Source organism: Genypterus blacodes, unplaced genomic scaffold, assembly GCF_046128005.1.
Source record: "Genypterus blacodes isolate CSIRO-AG114 ecotype Tasmania unplaced genomic scaffold, CSIRO-AGI_Gbla_v1 ptg000156l_1, whole genome shotgun sequence".
Classification (NCBI taxonomy): Eukaryota; Metazoa; Chordata; class Actinopteri; order Ophidiiformes; family Ophidiidae; genus Genypterus; species Genypterus blacodes.
In genome coordinates, this window is record NW_027466957.1 from 4625592 (window position 1) to 4646200 (window position 20609).

A 20609-nucleotide genomic window follows, 5' to 3' on the forward strand; every position below is an offset into this window, starting at 1 on the left:
ACCAATCAGAGACATACAGGAAGCCCTGTCCAACAACACTCCAGCTAACTCACACTGCAGAGACAGAGAGTTGGACACATGACAGTGTGGAACAGCTCCGGCTCAAGATAAGTCATAAGAGGTTTGAGGCAAAGCATCCGTCTACCCTGTACCAGAGGTGAGTTTCTGATCATACTGACAAATTGGACGGCTTGTGATGTTGTGTTATTACACCATATTGGAATTGGACATCAATCACTTAGTTTATGTTTATATCAACTGCTATTTTACATTTTCCTGTTTACTAAATCTCAAGATACACAACATAATTTATTTTCTTAATTGTACATTAGGTGGATTGGATTTCTCTTAAAATAAAGAGTTTGATTATTTGAATGTCATTGTGGTTCTACGGCCATGCTCTTTAAGGTCATGCTGAAACCCTTAAGATGTCTGTCATTGCCTGTTTAAGGGTCTTTGCTCTAGTATAACAGCCACAGGCTTCCTTCTGTCTCTCTGGCCATAAGGTCAAATGAATAAAATACGCCTGCCCTTGACAAGGCTCGAAAATGAGGAGAGAGGAAGGAAAGCTGTGTGTGTGTGCACACGCGTTTGTGTCAAAGACAGCTGGCAAAGTACCACACTCCATGGGCGTAGATGTATTGCAGGAAATCCCACTCCCATACCCAGAGGATCTGAGCAAAAACATGATCACACACACATACACATACACATACACACACGCACAGAAAAGGAGAGAGAGAGAGAGAGAGAGAGAGAGAGAGAGAGAGAGAGAGAGAGAGAGAGAGGGTGAGAGGATGGGCTCAACTTCAACTACTAAATACAACATATATTACTGGTGTAATAAAGATAAACAAATGTAGAACGTAGGGGAAGTATTTCTCATATTTAACTGTACACACTTTGACACACTATTGATGCAGATTGCAGTGTGTTTGCCTCAACAATAGAGGGAGTATTCCAAATGCGAGGCAAACCTGTGGCGTGAAGTTGGAGGTATTTCAAAGTTACCTGGAGTGTCACTGATCCATGATGTAATCCAGTCCCAAGGCCACAAAGTCATTATCAGGCATGCATTTTCATCCATTTCTGGTCATGTTCCAAAGACTATCCCTGTCTGATGTAAATAATCCACTTTTTTCTATTTAGTGTGGCTGAAGGCTTTTATATTTCAAACTACTACATAGCTCTCAAACCACAAACCCTACGCTCAGCGACGTGCTACTGTTGACAAAAGACAATGCCTGTCACCTTCTTGGATTATATCAGACAGTAGCAATGTGCTCCACCTTGACAAGTGAACTGTTGTGTTCGAATTCCCTCCCGGTCATAAGAAGGAAAACTGGATTCCTTTTAACGTAAGCCAGCTTGCATACGCATTGTGGCGTTCCTGCAAGTCATTTGGACGAGACGGAGTGCGATTACAAGCTCACAGTCCTCGTTTTCAACTGGCTCAAGGCTGAATTGGATTTGGTTTTTTTAGTTTTCTGTTTCCCTTGGATATTTATGGCCTGTGAAGAAAGAACGATGGCAGGCAGGGTCATCTTATATGACCCCATGGAGCTCTACATTGGTAAGAAGTGTATGTTTTCATTAGATGGTGGCGGACATACCGGCAGTAGCTTCCTCAACTATAGGGAGTGTTCTGAAATACATTTGAGTCATGGTATGAAACTTTGACAACAAACTTCAGACAGAGGCCTGGGGCATTTCAACAGTTAATTCAGCGACAAACACAGTGAAGCATGGAAATCATGGCAGAGGCGCCATTGTTGTTAATGTGTATCTTGTGGAAAGCCATGGCAATTTGATTAAAGCTTTGAGGTCAGAACAGGAAGGGCAGCCCTCCGCTGAAACAATGGCTGGGATTTAAACAAGTGTTATGTAATGTGTGTATGTGTCTAGCACACAGTTCACTATTAGCACAGTTAGTCAAGTATAGGATCCTCTTATACTTGTTTAGCAATCCCAAGGGTAACACCCATTCACTTTGCTTTGAAGAGATTGTATTTACTCATGCGATGAACCAGATAATAAATAGTTTCTGGCTGTTTATCTTCAGGATGTTAAACACATCCCTCTTCTTTGTCTTCACACTATAGCAGATACTGGTGACATCGACTCTATGGACACCTTACTCAAACCAGTCATGTTTCCACCTCGACGTGTGACACCGCTGATGGGAGAAGTAAGTCACCTGCTGCTAAACTACAAAGTCAATCAAGGCAATAACATCGAACCACTTTGAATTACAGTCGGTGCTGCAAACTACTTGAGAAAGACAAGAGCATATAGTTAGACAGCACTATGCCTGTGCAACACACATCACAGCATGACCGACTATAAAGGTATAAGACACCTGTGGTCAAACTGCAAACATACAGTATGACCCCGAACAAAACTGTGCATCAAGTCCTGTTCTTCCACCCGAACCTCTTTCTTGCCCTTGAGAGAGTTTATCTGTGTGTCCATGTGCCTACAGTCCCGGGTTAGCCAGACAGCCGGACAGCCTGATAAGTGTGTGTGCAGAGTTCTGCAAGCTGTGCTGCCCTGGTGGTTTGCTTTCAACTAGTGTACTGAACAAACTGGTATTATGCCTGCTGGAACATTATGCCTGCCTTACCCTTGACACATTCATTAACCTGCAGGAGGTAAACAGCTGAGTTGGCAACCTGCCTGCCAAGTGTTTCTGTGCTTTAATTTAGATCTTTACAACAGGGCTTTACTTTGATCATAACTCATCACACACACACATCATAATAAATCGTTAGGGTGTTTGTAATTTGTCATCCTTTATGACTGCTTAATGCGACATATGTTAGGCTTCAATATTTATAGGTAATGATGAAAAAACACATTTGGGTTGCCAGGTTGTGAAAACAGATTGACTTCTAATAACTTCTTAATAAATCTTAAATATAGATGACATTATAAGATAGTATTACTCCTACTGGAAGAGCATATACATTTAAGTGATTTTTCACAACTTGGCAACCTAAAAGATGTTTTATAAATGGCTTTATGATGTACAAAGGACCCATAAATGAGTAATTGCCAACAATAAAGTGTTAACATTTGGGCATTCATTACTATCATTTTGTGCGTCCGTTTGTTACTTGTATTTAATTACAACGTTTAACTTTCCCAAACTAACTCTAAATAAATCAAACACAAATCAAAAAGGCAGTAAAAAGCCACAACAGATTGGAAGACTGCTCGATGCGAAAACACGCGCGCGCGCGCGCGCGCACGCACACACACACACACACACGCACACACACACACACACACCTCAGTAACAAAGTGCGCCTGTGCTGCAGGGATGGCAGGACATACCTCAGCCCGCCCGCACTGAGGCGAGCGCGTCTGACGATCTGACCGCTCCGAGTTTGACTGATTGGACACTTTCACGCGTGGATTTTTTTGGGGGGAGAGATACGGAGCCGAAGACTCGTTTCCACGGCCCGTGTGCTGCGTGACGGGTCGCGATGAGCGAGTAACACACGCAGATAATGTCTGGAAGCGCGACTGCATGTCCATGTGTGGATATCCTGCGTGGGAAAGTGGCTTGTGGGTTGTTTTGATCCGAGACGAGGATGCATCTTTTTCGGAGTTATAATTATCAAGTTTTTCCGGACCGCTCCTCAGTGGAAACACCGACCATCCGAGGCATCAGCTGGGTACGCTGCTCTATTCATTCATATCAAGTCTGTCGCTAAGTGTTATTACATAGTGTTGACATGTCAAAACCATCTTCATCATCGCGTGCACCATTACAATCAATGACTTGTACTGTCTTCAAGTTATCCTTGTTTGACTTGGGGTCAAGGGAGGATCACTCACAGACTCGCTTTCTTAGATTGCACTCAAATCACCTTAGATTCACTCGTGTGTGTGATTAAGGAGTGGCAGCTTCTTCAATAGAAAAGTTGGTTACATGAGCAGAGGATGTATCAATGTGTTGGTACTTTACTGTGGTTATAACATATAGTGAGTGTCACCTTCATACAAAGGGACAATTGTGCTCCATTGGTCAAAAGTGTGGTTCTCAAACTGAGATTTGAGTACCAAGGTGATATTTGAAGCGCCCTCAAGTGGTGCAGCAGAAAACTGGAAATTACTGCATAGAATCTGAACAACTTCAATTTATGGCGAATGTTATTGTGGCTAATTGTTAACATTGGATTTCATTTTTGTCATTCTTATTTTAAATAGCCAGATTGACCCTTGTATACACTTTGTGCTTCCATTCTACATGTGTGTAACTTGTTGTACTCATGCTGTGAACTCCCCAGTTTCAGGTGCTTCTGTGTAGTTGTGGCTTCTTGATGATGTTGATGATCTTAGATGTTTTGGTAGTGTTGTGTTCTAAAACTCTGAGAAACATTTAGTGCCAGAGGCTAAAATGTGCTGTAAGTCGGTAAAATGAAATCCTGCTGATGTCCGCAGTAGACAGGCAGTAAAGATAAACAGACCTTCTCACCTCCCCTGCACACACTGCTCGCATCCCTAAATAATGAGGTTTGCAAATATTTTAAGAATGACCCCAGTGGCCTGAAGTAGATGTTCCTATTGTATTAGCAGCTCGGGTGTGGAGACGCAGGAAGGGTAGCAAAGGTCTACCAAAGTTTTTCTTAGACTTGGGTTATAAATAGTGTATTGTGTATTGTTCACCTTCACAACACCACCCTCACATGGTTTACAGCAGAGATTGTACAAGAATGCACAAAAGGGAGGGTTTTTTGTTCCCAGGTCACAGGAAGACACAGAACAGACTGCCAAGGATCTAAATTTACGTGACTTTCAAGCACTTGAAGGTTAAAGACCATAAATCTCCAACAACCACAGCCTGAACCTTTTTCATGTTACAACAGCCAAACATGAACAGCGGCAATACAGAATTTATCTCCATTAAAACATTGAGACTTATGTTTGGCTCTTTGGCCCCCGAGCATCCTGAGTTGAATAGTTTGTTAAAAGATATGTTTATTATAGATGTTACGTAATATTATTGACCTGCCGTGACATTGCATTCAGAATGACATTAGTTAAAATAACGTGCATTGTATAATCAGAATAAACCATATAAGGAAAACATCCACATCTAACAAGTAAAGCTTAACAAGATACACACAACAGTTCACGGCAACCCACTAAAATTGTCCTATATGAATGAATACATTGAAGTAATGCTTCACACATGTTTTTTTCTTAAGGAAATGTGTACATTGTATTACAAAGGATTCTTTTCATCCCTATAATGAGAATATTTTAAGTGTTACAACATTTTCACTTTGCTGGTCTCCAATCATACTGTTTGTTATTCATTAGCCTGTGTGTGTGTGATCAACAATGAACCTGATTAAACTGGCACACAGGCATTAACTTATTCCAGTCCGATACCTCTCACTGGGGTACAGCAGAGTTATTTCGCAATCATTAGGCGATAGCAGGGCACTGCTCCGCTCATTCCTCGTTGTTCTTCCTCGTGCATACCAGTGTTGAGAAATGGACACAAAGCAGATCAAAATGTTTCACATTCAGGAAGGTTTCCCATCATATCTGTGTCCTGAGCTGAAAGGACTTATTTTCCACATTTTTATTCCATCCTGGTTGTGTAATGCTCACTAAAACTATGCCACACACACACACAGTTTCCCACAGAGTTTCATGGAGCCATAGTTGTCTTACTTGTCTTTGGATTAAAAACATGTTCAATGAAAGAGATTCATATTCATGTTTCTACAAGCACAACAGTCAAAATAACAGCCTTTGAATGGTTGCTGCAGGGAGAGGAGCCAGTTACAAAGAAAAACCAATGTTCCATTCAGGCTGTGGCCATGTGATGTACTTGGAAGAGCAGCAGACAAAGCCAAAACAAACTAAATCCAGTGCACAGAATGAGTGAACACGCTTGTTTGACAATGCTGAGTGATTGTCACCACATCATATGAATTCTTAGCATATCAAATCTTGCCTGCAATCTAATATGTGAACACAGCACAAAGATAGCAACACTTTTCCCACATAAGATAAACAGGTAACCCTATACCATACAATAAATCATTTGTCCTCACAGCCAGAGCAATCGTACACCCTGACAAAGTGTAATTGTTCTGCTGCAACCGTTACGTATGTGCTCATATCAGGAAATGGAAAATAAGGTGTCAGAATGCTGTGAAAGTTATTACACTGGGAAAACAGAGACACAACAGCAGCTGGGTGCATCATAAAGGTGTCACGCATAAAGACCAAGCAAAGAGGAACAGCAGCTCAGACCAAAGTGCACATGTTGCAATGCTGACTATGTATACACAGATTTATGACTGATCTGACACTTTTCAATACAGGATGTGAAAACACGAGACACACGAAGATGATGTGATGACTGTAAACATACTGTATGTATCCATGGTAACTCTTCTAGTAAATGTAATGTTGTAAAGGAAAGCCAGGAGTTAAAAAGGCCAGCTTTTCAAAACAGATGGTACTTTGCTGATGTCTATATCTCCCACTTCTTGACACTTCTTTGTCACCCACCTATAGCAAGTTACAGTGCAGTTACTTACACCCCAAAGAAATCCCACTCGTGCGTGCTTACATATCCTAACTTGGATACATCAGTTAGTACAAAACCAGTCCGACCAGTTCTTTTGTAACGTCCTTCCGATGCTTCTCGTGCTTCATTTTCGTGTCAAGATCTGAGACATGATGAATCTGATAACATTTCTCTCCAACCCTCTTAGACGCCGCTGCCAGAGGCCTTGGGTTCAAAGGATACCATGAAGCAGGTATGTATGCAGACTGCGTGCCTCGCCAGTTCACCATCTCACTAATGGCAGTAAATCAATGTTCCCACCAACATAACATTACATAACATTTACATAACATTAACACAACCAGATACACAGTGTCCAACACGTATGATTGTGATTGAATGTTATTGTGAATGAAGATGAATGAGATGCTTAGAAGTCCGGTTTTGTTGAGTTTCAGGTCATATTGGGATGATTACACGCAAGGGAGCCATTTTCTGTTTTATTTCCCAAATATCACATGCTGGTTGTCCAATATATCACCTATTTCCGAGCAGACCGTAGTGGCAGACTTCACCCCGGTGAGTGCTGACTGAGTTGCAGTGCTTGCATCCTCTCAAACTGCTGAACTTGTTCTTTTGTTGTCGTAATATCCTGCATTACTACTCAAGCGAGTCTTCAAAAACACATTCCTTGCAGGACAAGCCGTCCACAAGGAGTTTAAAGGGCACTCCAGTGTCCATGTGTAATTGACCTCCGCCAAGCCCCTAACCTCACCTAGCCGAGGCCCCTTATGCTGCTTTATCTTCAGCTCCTTCAACAGCTCGCCGAGGAGAGAGCCTCTAAAATACTGATAACAGGGTTGAACGTGGAAAGTGAGTCCGGCTTAGGTTCACTGCTCTGCCCCAGACATATCAGAAGCAAACAGAGTGTTTGTGAGGGAGCGAGTGAGGGAGCGAGAGAGCGAGAGAGCAAGAGAGCAAGAGAGCAAGAGACCAAGAGAGCGAGAGAGCGTCTCTCAACCCGCACAAGTTGTGTGTTAGACAGAGGAGATGGAAGCAAGTAAAGCGAAAGGAACTTGCAGGAGGCTTTTGTCAAAGTCTTGGAGCTTTCTTTGGTTGCCTAGCAAGTGTTGGCTTGTGAACTCCTCATTCTTAAAGTTACTAAAGAGCATCATACATTCTTATCACGTTGCACAAGATGGATTCTTTTTAATAACCTTTCTTTGATTCTGCTCCAATAATTTATGTGTGAACCTTATTTAAGAAAAGTAACCCTGGGTAATTTGCCTTATTAGATGATTCCACTGCATTGGAGTAGAATGCACAGCAGCCGTATACAGTTTAGACATTTAAAAGCAGAATTGTGTTGATCATGGTATATTTTTTCCTTTCACTTTGTACCCAACCTACACACAGGGGACACAACTAAAAGAAAACCATCAAGGTCTCTCTGTAATGGCTGCCATCACCTCGCGGTTGTATTCGCTTTACCTGCCACATTTAGGTCAAGAAACATTATACATCACCTGACAATCGCATGAGAGGTTTGAAATCTCATGCTGGAGGATTGAATCAAAGCATTTTTAATCAAATTGTGCGAACAGTTGTGGGAAAAGGTCAGACATCTGCAGTCCATTGAGCTGCATTGTGCACCTTGAGATTTATATGAGGCTGCTTCTCACACAAACAAAGCCCACCAAGGTCACAGAGAGAGTGACAGAGAAACATCTCGCCCACATCCTTCCACCCAACAAGCGCCAACGCAGGAAAACAAACCACGGAACAGTTTCAGTAAACATCACATTGAAGTGAAGCAAAATTTATAGACAATAACATTTCTTCTCTATTGAACACATTTTAGTGTGGAGCGTACGGACCTCAGAGCTGATCCTTGTAATAAAACAGGATGGTTGCCTCTGCACACGGACTCTGTGTTTTGTACTTTGTGTCATTGACTGCCGCACCTGTGGGAAAGGTGTTTGCTCTGTAATTTGACTCAGTCAGAACAATAACCTGCCTAACACATGAATTGTAGTTCCCAGATAACGTGATTAGGTGGCCTACATGCAGATAGTGAACAATATACAGAGCACCGCAGATGAAGTATTGTACTATTAGGGACTAACGCTTTGGTAAAACATGGTTCGCTTTGCTGCATGTTTACATGAATGTCAGCTTCCAGTGAGATATGGTTTAAGGACTAAGTTAGGTAATGGAAATCTACCCATCCAGCTACTTCAGTGGAAGATGAATGTTGACGTGCCTGTGAATGTGGCTGTGGGAATCCCAAAGGAAAACTGTCCTGTTGCGAATACTGGTGACCTCTCAGAGGCAGGCGGCCCCCTCCCCGAGGAATAAATGGCTCTCCATGACTCCAGTGGGGCACGTCAGATGCCAGGGGACGTATTTACTCTGCAGATGTCAGGTCTGGGAACGGCACATGATAGATTGGAGTATGGAGCGCACAGGGTTGTGTACTTATTAATCCCTTTTACTATAGTGTGAGCATTTATGATGGTAAACTCGCTCTCAGTTCAAATGAAGGAGCGTAGGGCCCTGCTTGATCTGTCATCATTAGGTTCACTGGGGTCACTGGGGTCAGCAGATTATGTCATTGGCTTTTCATATTGCCTCTGCCAAAGATGTTGTGTTTGTGGTTGTGTTTCCTTGTTTATCTGTCTGGCCGTCAGCAGGATATCTCAAAAAGTTATTGATGGATTTCAATGAAACGTGCTGGGAAGTTTGGACAAAATCCAGAGAGGAGTGTCACCGTGATGGTGGCACTGAATAACCACTTTTATGTTTTGGCCTATTACAATATCTGCACTAAGCATAATAAGAGATAAATCAATGATCACAATTGCCGCGTTATTTACTTGATAACAGCCTATTACAATATAATCAGTCACAAAGACAAAAGACAAAGTCTGAAAAATGGAGCCACACAGACGTGTGTGTTTGTGGAGGGGACACAGAGAACCACACATGACTACAAGACTATAAATATATTTCAAAAGGAAATAATTCAGGTTAACAGTCAAAATTCATGATGTCTGCTGATCCAAGGATGCCAAGGGTCAGAGGCCGCAGGGCAACGGAATCACACAGCTGCTCAAGGGTGTTGAATAAACAGCTAAGCACACAAGTTACAGATCAACCACGAGAAAAAGAACACACATTTTCCATGTTAGCCAGTGGGATCACAAGACCAGAGAAGTAGAAGGAGGAGAGGAAGGAAGAGGCCCACAGTGAGGAGCAATGAGACGCAATTGTTAGTCATTTCATCCAATTTGTCACATTGTTTCTGAATCAGTGTGCATGTGTGTGTGTGTGTGTGTGTGTGTATGTGTGCATGTGTGTGTGTGTGTGTGTGTGTGTGTGTGTGTGTGTGTGTGTGTGTGTGTGTGTTTGTGTGTTGTGGTCAGGGATAGGGGCAAAAGAGAAGTGAGAGTGGTTCAGTGGAAATCCATTGAAAGCCGTCTGAGAGGAAAGCTGTCGCCTTGTAGCAGCCACAGAGTGGGTTTGTGTGGGCTGGGAGAGCTCAGCAAGGTGTGGGAGAGTTTAACTTAGCCAGTCTTAACACATTCTCAGCACCCAGCCGCTCACACACACACCACATTACACTCCAACACCCACACAAATCTCCACTCACGCTGTTGACGCAAGTGCTGTGACTCTGTCTGAGTGGGCCTCTCTCTCTCACACACCCACACACACACACACACATTAGTAACCCCTATCAGCCGCCGAAGACAGAAGTCGGCCGTTTCTGTAAACACGCTCTTTATGTTATATACCGCCTTATTCTTGTGCAGGAACCTGTCTCACTCTTTCTCGACGTGTTTTCACCACAACACAACACGGCTCCGTCACGTGCACGTCTATGACAGAAGGAGAATGATAGGTTTCTTTCTCTTATCTTCATCTAGTTTCTCTCAGATCGCGTCCTGAAAGCGGCGAGGTCAGTCTACGGTCTCATTATTGAGAACAACCCCGGGCTGATCCGAGACAGAAAGTACCACCTCAAAACATACAGGTACACACAACTTGTGGTACATGAAATGGTGATGATCCTTGCAGAATACGTGCAGTCCCACATGTTCAATCTACTCTCTATCTTCTCTCTATCTTCTCCCTCTCTCTATCTCTCTCTCTCTCTCGTAGACAATGTTGCTCAGGTAAAGAACTTGTTGATTGGCTGATGAAACAAAATGAAGGCCTCCAATTGAGAAGCCATGCGGTGGGAATGTTGCAGGTCTTAGTGGACGAAAGGTTCCTCGTGCATGGTAAGAACACGTGTGATTTGAGGATGAGTTTGTAACATTCAGCTGTAAACAAAGACAGTGATACACAGTGACATCATAGTTGTTATTATTCCAGTGGGTTACATTCTGATAATATTCTGATAATGACAGAAACCAGTGTCTCTCACAGAAAAGATTGAAATCTGCAAAGTGTGTGTGGGTTAAAGTGTGTTTCAAGTATTCAATAACCACTCGGGCTCACTTGGATTTGACATCATTTTCCGGGAAGAGACACTCTAATCAGGGAAGAAGCGTTTCGCCGTTGAGTGGAGAGGGTTGGCTCAGAATAGATTAGCATCTTTTGTTATTTGTCTTGTCATTCAGGGGGACAGAGGAGTTATAAAAGTCAACCAAAAGTTGCAAAAGTCGCTGTTTACTCTTCTGTACAATTATATAATAGAGTTGTGTTGCATTTAATTAAGTTAGCATTGTGTAATCGGTTTCCCCCCATTTATCGCTGTGTTCCGCTTCAATCTAGTGAAACAGGAGTTAAACTTCCATGACAAGGACACTCACTTCTACCGCTTTCTGGACTCGAAGTTTGGCCTGAATCACATCACAAACGAGAAAGAGTCGGAGGAAGAGCTGCAGGAGAGTCTGTCGCTGCTGTCTCAGCTGGGTCCAGACGCTCTGCTTTCCATGATTCTACGGAAAGGGTCAGTACAAGGATGATTGGGGCGACTGAAATGAAATGAAAACCATCCAGAGGCGTCACGGTGTTGTCTCTCCCCGTTGCAGCCCCAGTCAGAGGAGCGCCGAGGACCTGGAGGTCATCTACGAGGAGCTGCTCCATGTCAAGGCCGCTGCTCATCTCTCCACCTCAGTCAGTCACTCATTACTTACAACACAATCTCAGCAACTCGTAGAAAGAAACCAGATAGAGTGAAAGTTTGTGATCAAGCAGCATTTCATTGTTTAATTTGTCCTTTTGCCTTGTTGTGCCTGCAGGTGCGTAAGGAGCTGGCAGCAGTGCTGGTCTTTGAATCACACACCAAGGCAGGAACAGTGTGTGAGTGACATATTTGGTGACATTTTAGCCTAGGTGCAGGCCTTCATTCCACACACACACACACGCACACACAAACACACACACACATTAATGTTCTACTGTGCACATGCTGTATGCCAACTGGTCTCTTATAAACCATCTGAACCATCTGGAGCCGTTGAGCCGTCCTGTCATGGCTGATTCATTGCTTCACACGGCAGTCTGGATTTCATTTATCTTTTTTATGAACTTCTCGCCTCTTACTCTTTACACAGTAAAGCCCACCGCCATGTAAATATGCAACTCCACCCTGTAAAGCGTCATTCACATGGAGACCTGCCAATGTTTTATGCTGATGCTCTCATTTGCATTGTAGTGTTCAGCCAAGGGGACAAAGGCACCTCGTGGTACATCATCTGGAAAGGCTCTGTAAACGTGATCACACACGGGAAGGTAAACAGATACGACTACACTAAATATGCTAATATACATAAACAACACGGTGTACTCTTTACGACTGTGTGTAGGTTTAAGTGGCGACACTGTGTGCATACAGGGCTTAGTAACAACACTACATGAGGGTGAGGACTTCGGGCAGCTGGCTCTGCTGAATGATGCGCCTCGTGCCGCTACCATCATCTTGAGGGAGGACAACTGCCATTTCCTCCGCGTTGATAAACAGGACTTCATACGTATCCTCAAGGTAAGTCAAGATGATCTAGCTCGTAACTTACAACTCGTAAGGCCTCATCTATTTCTGGCTGTCCAAGTATCCATCATCGTGTTTGACTGTGTTTATTGTTCTTCAGGATGTGGAGGCGAACACGGTGCGACTGGAGGAGCATGGGAAAACCGTGCTCGTGTTGGAGAAGAGCGCCGACACGATTGAGCAGGGAGGAGGAGGTGGAGGTGGAGGAGGAGGAGGAGGAGGAAACAGCAGCAAGTAAGAAATGGTGCCACACCTTCCTCTTGGCGGCAGTATGTTCTAATGATTCTAGTAAGACACTTTTCAGTTAGGTGTGGCCAGAATAACACAAATGCTTCGCTCCCTAACACAATGGGAGAGGAAATACATAGAACCCATTAGTCAAATGCGGTTAAGGTCTCATTAATGAAGTGTTAAGTGTTATCTGAAGGTGAGAAAAGAAACTGACGTCAACCCCACCTTGTTGAATGACTTCTTATCAGTCTTAAAGTGTTTTAGTGAGCGTACACATTATGTTGACCTCCCCTTTATCCAATTGTATATATATATAACTTTTCGGCCATTCCTTCCATTCAACCCAAACAATATCAAATTTCCGGTGACTGTTATCCTGAAGCAAACTAATAGTGTAGATACTTAATAATACAGATTTAGCACAAACTGTTCTGATACTGTGTGTGTGATATTGCTCACAGGTCTGGGGGGGAGGTCTAACTATCGTGTCTCACCTGTGCAGGTACACAGTGATGTCAGGAACACCGGAGAAACTCTTGGAACATCTGCTGGAGACAATAAAGCTGGACTCTAATGGAAATGATGCTATGGGTGGGAACTTGAATGCATCTGTGTGAAGTTCATGACCAGTCAGTTGTTCACTACACTATGGCTGCCACTCAGATGACTTGAAGCGAGTTAACTGTGTGTTGTTGTTGTTGTTGCGTCTGACCTTTGCAGATCCCTGCGTGAGTGACTTTCTGCTCACACACAAAGTCTTCATGCCTTCCAGTCAGTTTTGCTTCGCCCTGCAACACCAATATCCTTTGATGGTCAGAACAGCAGTGATATTAGTGATAACGGTAACAATGATGTGTTTCTGCCACCTGATGATGATGATCACTATTTTACAATGACCCCTTAACCTTGATTGCACCTACCAAGCACAGCCTTCAGAGGGTTCAGATCAAGACAAGGCCGCCTACGTCCTCAATACCAAGCAGAAGGTAGTGAAGCTGATCGGCCAGTGGGTGGCACTGTATGGCCTTATGCTGAGGGAAGACCCTGTTTCTTTAGACTTCCTGGAGGTGAGGTTCACTCGTTTGTGTGTCTTTTTATGGAATATTTGTCAATGAATTTGAAGAACTGATATTTCTTAATGTTCTTTCAACTTTCATGTCCGTGCTGAAACAGACGCTGAAAAAGGAGGTGGCGGTTGATTCTCGTCTGTCCGGCACATTGAGAGAACAATTCAGAGAAAGAAGAAGAACCAGAGTGTAAATTGTCTCAATCTGTAATATCTGTAAATCTGCAAATATCACTACATGATATTTGATTAATTTGTTCACGCTGTTTTATCTTTCTTCTACAGGTCGGAAAATGGTTATCAGTCACTCAGTAGGGTGAGGGACTTCGTATAACTGCTAAATGTTTTGAAAATGTGTTGAAAATGCTGCTGTTGTTTTATGTTTGTCTCATGTTTGCTATCAACAGACCCAGCAATTCGATTGGTTTTCAAATTGTGAGGAGCCAGTGGGGAGGTTACAGCCAATCAGAGCCCAAGATAAAGGTTAGTTCTGTACGTGTTTGATCATGAATTGAACTTTCTGTCTGTATCAAATTACAATATATGGCAACATATAAGACTTTCATCAGATTCATACTATTTTGGGTGTGTGTTCCCCTGTATAGTGTTGTATGAGCTCTACAGGATGGACAACAAGCCTCTCACTTTGATGTTGCCAGTGAACACATCAGTGCAGGATGTGATGTCAGCCGTAGTGGAACCTGGTGGTGATCACATCCTGGTCAAAATGAACTCCATGGGAGGTGGGAGTCCGATATTCTGACATCATTCAATTTGCACCAATACTGTTGTGCTGGACAATGGCAGTTGGTCTTTGCAGTTACAGCAGTTTCAGATCATTATACTGAAAATGATTTTTAATATATTGAATGCACACAGAAAGAGCTCAGCTAAAGTTGGATGCCACTGCTGTTTTCACTGCACTGGGACTCAATGAGAGACTCTTCATCTGCACAAGCAGCCAGGTAGAACAACTGGTGAGTACTGGTGCCTTCTGCATTAAATGATAAAATGGTAAAAGCAAACACATTTATGCTTTAATTGTCTATAATATATGCTGAGTTTGATTTCTAATAGGTTTCTTCGTCTCATATTGGGCGGAGCAAAAACAAACCTCCAGTGTAGCCAGATGCCAGAGCCAGTTGACATCACACTGTTCTGTGTTATCAGTAGACATATGACAACATACAGAATGGCCCAGTCATAGTTTCAAAGGATTGTTGTTGCATAGTTGAGGAGAGAGGAGCAGTAAGATGTTGAGTGAGATGTATAGGACCTGGAGGGATCATCAGCTGATATGGAGCGCCAAATGGTTTCACACTCCTTCCCTTAACTTATATAGCTTTATGCTCTATTTTATGCTCTGATCAACAACTGCTGCTTTCTGTTGTTGTTTTTCATGGCAGACCTTATGTGCATCATAAATCTGAGGGAAGTCACGGAAATTCATAGGTTTATGACCCATCTCTGTCTCTACTAGATGCCCCTGAAGGAGCAGCAGGGTCCCGAGCAGGGAAGCACAGAAGCCCTTGAACAGATGAGCTCTAAAGACATCGCCATTGAACTCACCAGCTATGACTGGGAGCTGTTCACTGCCATGCATGAGGTAACACAGCTACATCTGAACACAACATATAGTCAAAATGCACTAAAATACCATTGTAATGCAAGAAGGAAGAGTTCTAAGATACTTTTATCTCACATCTTAAGAATGTGTGGAGAGATAAGTGGGTCAGTTTGGCAACTTTTATCTGATGGCGACAGATTCGCCGTCGGGTCATCTGGTCCGATAAAGCACTTCCTGCTTGCTTCAGAAGCATTCCTCCCTTTTTTTTGTCTGGAGGCTTACCATTGTTGGCCTTTGTTTCTGGTAATCCCATTTCCTCAGTGTGCATAATTCATGTCAATGCTCTGTGTCTGGCTGACCCCATCTTTCCAGGTGGAGCTCGTCCACTACATATTCGGCCGCCATAAGTTCCCAGGAGCCACCACAGCAAACCTGCAGCGGTTCATGCATCGATTCAATGAGGTGCAGTACTGGATCGTGACGGAGCTTTGCCTCTGTGAAGACCTGGTGAAACGAGCCATTCTGCTCAAAAAGTTTATCAAGATTGCCGCAGTGTAAGAGTCGTTATATGTTCATAGAAGCTCAGCCACACTTGCCCCTTTTTTTCTAAGTCTGCTTAATCAAGAATAACCTTGTCTCTTTCACAGATTAAAGGAGCAGAAGAATCTCAATTCATTCTTTGCCGTGATGTTCGGTCTAAGCAACAGTGCAGTGCAGAGGCTTTACAAGACCTGGGAGGTGAGACCACACTGAACGCAGCTTTTACGGTGTTATTAAATGCCATGTTGCCATTTACTGGACAGTAACTCTGGAAACGACTCACACAGTATTTCCCTTCTTAATGTCAGAGAATACCCAGCAAGACAAAAAGAATATACTGCGCGTATGAGAGGTTGATGGTAAGTGCCGTTAACCCTCCGTTACAATATTCCAAAACTGTAAGCTGTAGATGTACTGCAGCTGCCGCATTTTAATGTTGTGGAACTCATCTCGCTCCCAGGATCCCTCGCGGAACCACAGGGCCTACAGACTGGCGGTGGCCAAACTCAGCCCTCCCTATATCCCCCTCATGCCTCTGTTGCTCAAAGGTAACACTCGCATCAATATAGCATGTAAACCCTTGCATGTACTGTAAGTGGTCACGGTCACAAAATGTATGTATGTTTAAATGAGATCAGTGACTAAATCTCTGTGATACTGTCTGTCTGTGCCTAGACATGACATTCATCCACGAGGGAAACCAGAACTATGTGGACAAACTTGTCAATTTTGAGAAAATGGTAAGAGAGAAATCATGGTTATTATGTCATCATCTCCTTATTATTTGTTTGGCTTAAAATGTTCTTCAATTGTTGCAGCGCATGATTGCCAAAACAATGAAAATAGTTTGCGGATGCAGAAGTCAGCCGTACGGTACGTCTCTAAATCTTGCAGTGAAGCGATTCATGTTGGCATACAAATGAAGCCTGTGTCCAAAATGTGATACAAACACATGGAAGAATTGCACAAATGCAGATCATTTTCTGTACAATTTACTTCTTGTCTTTCCTCTGCAGTGCCTTCATCTCCACAGAGGGGCCTGGCAGATAGGATGTTTCTGGAGGGGCCTTCCGTCCGCATGTCTACATGTAAGCTGCATCTCTTTATTTGTTTTAGTAGTTAAATGTAATCTTGATTTACTTGACCTACACAGATCGATCAAAAGAGGAAGCTTTGACAATACAAAACTCTAACATGTGTATCATTTATTCCCCCTGTCCAGATTCCGACAATGCGTTCCCGCTGCGGGGTCCCAGCTACATCCGACACTACATTCAGAACCTCAAGGTGATTGACAACCAGCGGCAGTTGACACAACTCTCAAGAACAATTGAATGTTAGGACTTTGACCTGCAAACACATAAAGACTGGGGCACTTTAGATGAACCCTGAACAAGAGACCTATGCTCTATAAGATGGACCTGTAGAAGTAATGGGCTGAAGAAATGTAGGTGAAAGACGACGAAGGTGAAGAAGGAAAATGTGCACCGTGTGCAGCAACGACCTCTAGTGCCTAAACAGAGAATCAAGTCCTGTGGAAACTTTGGAACACTTTTGATCAAACACCTTTAGAGGACAGAGACAGTGTGTGTGTGTGTGTATACTGTACATTTTGTTTTGCTTGGTCCTAGTCGAAACAGTGTTAACTACAAAACTCACTTATTTTACAAAAGCTGCACAATGTAACACTGTCCAGTTATGTGCCTGTATGTAATGTTAAACCCTGTTTGTGCTTAAGAGCATCACAGAATCACTTCAGTGGTTTGTATTTTCACTTTTAAACTAATATGTCAGCTATTTTTCAGCAGTGTAGCAATTTACTGCCTTGCACATTATTTCATACTGTATCGTTTTTTAAATAAATTATTTTCTCAGTTATGCGTATTGAGTCACAACACAAAGAGTTTTAAAAAATGGAAATATTTTATTTAAAGTACAAACCATAACAGGTACAAATTATCCTCCAAAGACCCCCGCCCCCCCTCCCCAACTAAAATGTTCTCCCCAATATGGGGTGAGAAGAATTCACAACAAAATCAGTTTATCATTTGAATTCAAACACTCTCCTTATTATAAATATGTACATCGCCTTTTTTTAAAGTCCTGGAGAGTGAAAATGGGCTGAGACGTATACAAACAAAAATACTACAGACAACCCAGTGCCTTCTCCTGACACAAAGATGGGGGAAGTAGTATAACGATGCTGTCATAAAGGATATGTTGTGATCACTAAAGAATTAAAAGATCAATTACCGAATAGGGATTTTAGGGATTTTGTAGATTTTGCACCATGTGAACTGCTGTGGTGCTCCTGTGAAAAATGACCAAGTATTAAACTACTATCCAACATGAGGGGGGAACAACTGTAATGAGGCATACAAATGCAGCACATGTGTTTAGCATAATGGTTGTGTTTGGACAGGTGCAACTGCTCAGAACATAAATTATCAACCGTACGCTGACGTACCCGAGCTCACTTCATATGTTCTGGTGTTCTGCGTTTATGTGCATGTGTCACTTTTTCAGTACAAAATAAGGAAAGTGGTCCAGCGTAGAAGTGGCGAGTATAATCAGCAGTGGGGGAAAAAAAAAACCTGAAAGGTTTCACGCTTGTGTATGTTTGGTGAGAACGCAGGTGAGAGTGAGAAGCCAGAAGCTCATACAGGTCGACACACACGTCGCCACATGTTACAAGGTTCTGGTTTCTCACAAATTAAATCTAAAAAGACAAACAGTAATATTTAAAAGAAAAAAAGAAAAAAAAAGTGAATATAAATATTGCACTTCCAACCAACATTTAGTTCCCAGTGCCTAGTTGTTATTCCTTTGTTTAGAGGTATGAACCCACATTCGGCAGAACACCAACAGGCCTGGACAGGAACCACTAGAGTCCAAACGTTCATCAAACGACGCCACTGAGGTTGTAAGTATTATAAATGCTGCCACACACACACACACACTTCAATGACTCATCTCCTCAGAGCTGATTGGCTTTTGCGCTATCGTGATCAGCAGCAACTGCTCTGACCTCAGCGGTGGACAAGCTACTGAGGATGGACGTGACTAAGCACTGGGAAAAGGCAATAACTAATCCATTCGCCAAACAAACATTCATAAATACACCATTCACACAAATGCAAGCGTGTGGAAAGTCACACGCATCTGCACTCTTAACCCACAGACATCAACTATTTACATTTTAAGGCACATAGAATCTATGTACAGGACGAAAATAAATGAAACCAATGCAAAGAACTTCATGTCCCTGTAGTCTTTTAGTTTTGGGATCATTTCAGCCACTTTTTGTTCTCGTCCAGTAACTCACGAGTAAAAATGGAGCTTCCACACAGAGAGATGATCCTACCTGCTGTCAGACTATCATGGCTACAACACTGCTGATTGTCATATCATTGCTTCAAGACCTCACCACACCAATGGAGTCGATCTGTGTTTTCACCTGAGCATTGACTTGCTTGTGCCTGGTCTACGCGTCGTAAGAGCCAAAACCCAAAAACCGAGCAAAAACACTCTCCAGCGGACCACCGGGCCATTTTTTCCTTCATCATTTGACAGAAGCACCACATTGGTTTCAAGCCTAACGTGAGGTTCCTCAGGTCTGCGGTGGTTCCAGTCCCAACCCGGCTGACTACAGAACAACCATGACGTCAACATTGGTAACTCTGAACACGGACATTACAGGGTAATAAAAGAGATCAGTAGGAGTCAAAAAATCAAAACTCAAAGGAAGGTCAGTCAGTCTTTGGTGTCTTTGAAGGTACATCAGTAGATTTCCTTTGAGTGCAAAAAAAAAAAACTCAACCCAGCCCTGTCAAACCTGAGGCAGAGAGAGATCTGTTCCATGAAACATCCACACATCTGTGTTTATGCTGCAGCCCAACCTTGCCTGTGTTTTGCAAGAAGAAGGTCAGTTTGGAGACAGAGTGGAACCTAAATTTGAAAATGCTGAACCGATTTAGAATAGAAACTGGTTGACTGGCTGTTGTTATTCAAACAAAAGATCTGCCACCTAAGTGGTAGTATTACCAGTCCCTTGCCTCTGCATGAAACATACAAGCGCTTCTGCCCAGAGACAATGAACGCATCATATCATACTGTATATATAGCACCAACATAAGGCTGTTTTACAAAACTATACTGAACTCTCTGTCCGCAACACCAAAACCAGCAGGGTTCTTCCTACATGCACAGTTTGGTTGCCTATGTTTCTGCAGTCACTGTCTCAGTGTTCAGTCCTTTAGTCTTCAGGCAGTCAAACCATGACATTAAAAAGAAAAGTCCCAGTTGGTAAAAATCCCAACCCGCCAAAAACAACACATAAATTATCACAAAGAAACAAATAACATTCATTTGGCTTGGAGTTCTTTAGGTTTTTGTCTTCCTTTAGTGCAGCACAGTGGAGGTCCAGTGGTCTTTTGTTCTCCTAACTCTTCCGACTGCTTTCTGATCCGCTCTAACATGTTGCATTGTGTTTCTCCGTTGCAATCGTACGGTAATTCACTGTGGTTCTGCTCATTTATGCTTCAGAGGCAGCCTGTGGTTTCAGATGTGCTTTCTCCATGGCCGTGCCATACGGTACTGATCGCTTGAAGAAGCCAAACTACGAAAACACAAAGAAGCAAAAGTTTTCGATTACGGGATGAACAAT

The 20609-nt window shown here is 42.8% G+C and overlaps 2 protein-coding genes across 6 annotated transcripts in view; one reads left to right on the plus strand and one right to left on the minus strand.

Annotated features, from left to right (window-relative positions):
- Positions 1–10: 10 nt before the first annotated feature.
- rapgef3 (Rap guanine nucleotide exchange factor (GEF) 3) lies at positions 11–17747 on the plus strand. Of its 5 annotated transcripts, none has more exons than XM_076166201.1 (28): positions 11–157; positions 2103–2188; positions 6747–6791; positions 10468–10574; positions 10703–10824; positions 11321–11498; positions 11581–11665; positions 11791–11851; positions 12207–12283; positions 12387–12533; positions 12640–12773; positions 13273–13361; positions 13491–13569; positions 13687–13837; positions 13944–14026; positions 14122–14152; positions 14244–14319; positions 14442–14579; positions 14716–14813; positions 15317–15442; positions 15776–15957; positions 16051–16141; positions 16252–16302; positions 16404–16491; positions 16619–16683; positions 16762–16816; positions 16960–17031; positions 17166–17747. In XM_076166201.1, exons 2-28 carry the CDS (start codon positions 2126–2128, stop codon positions 17282–17284), a joined length of 2613 nt encoding a protein of 870 aa, XP_076022316.1. In that variant the 5' UTR covers positions 11–157; positions 2103–2125; the 3' UTR covers positions 17285–17747. The 5 variants fall into 5 exon arrangements, with proteins under 5 accessions (XP_076022316.1, XP_076022317.1, XP_076022313.1 ...); XM_076166202.1 differs by having other exon boundaries at positions 2106–2188; XM_076166198.1 differs by lacking the exon at positions 11–157 and adding an exon at positions 1343–1573 and having other exon boundaries at positions 2106–2188.
- itga5 (integrin, alpha 5 (fibronectin receptor, alpha polypeptide)) overlaps positions 17691–20609 on the minus strand; it is a 31580-nt gene continuing 28661 nt past the window's right edge. Inside the window, exon 30 of the mRNA XM_076166196.1 lies at positions 17691–20561. Within this exon, the coding sequence (XP_076022311.1) occupies positions 20478–20561 (84 nt within the window). The 3' untranslated portion in view covers positions 17691–20477. The remainder of the gene's footprint in view (positions 20562–20609) is intronic.

Bases quoted from the DNA above. Each gene is read 5' to 3' on its own strand.
- rapgef3 (XM_076166197.1), top strand. From the start codon at position 1,507: ATGGCCTGTGAAGAAAGAACGATGGCAGGCAGGGTCATCTTATATGAC. The intron at 14,153-14,243 runs GTGAGGGACTTC...TGCTATCAACAG, and splicing joins GTTATCAGTCACTCAGTAGG to ACCCAGCAATTCGATTGGTT. The intron at 16,684-16,761 runs GTAAGAGAGAAA...CAATTGTTGCAG, and splicing joins TTGTCAATTTTGAGAAAATG to CGCATGATTGCCAAAACAAT.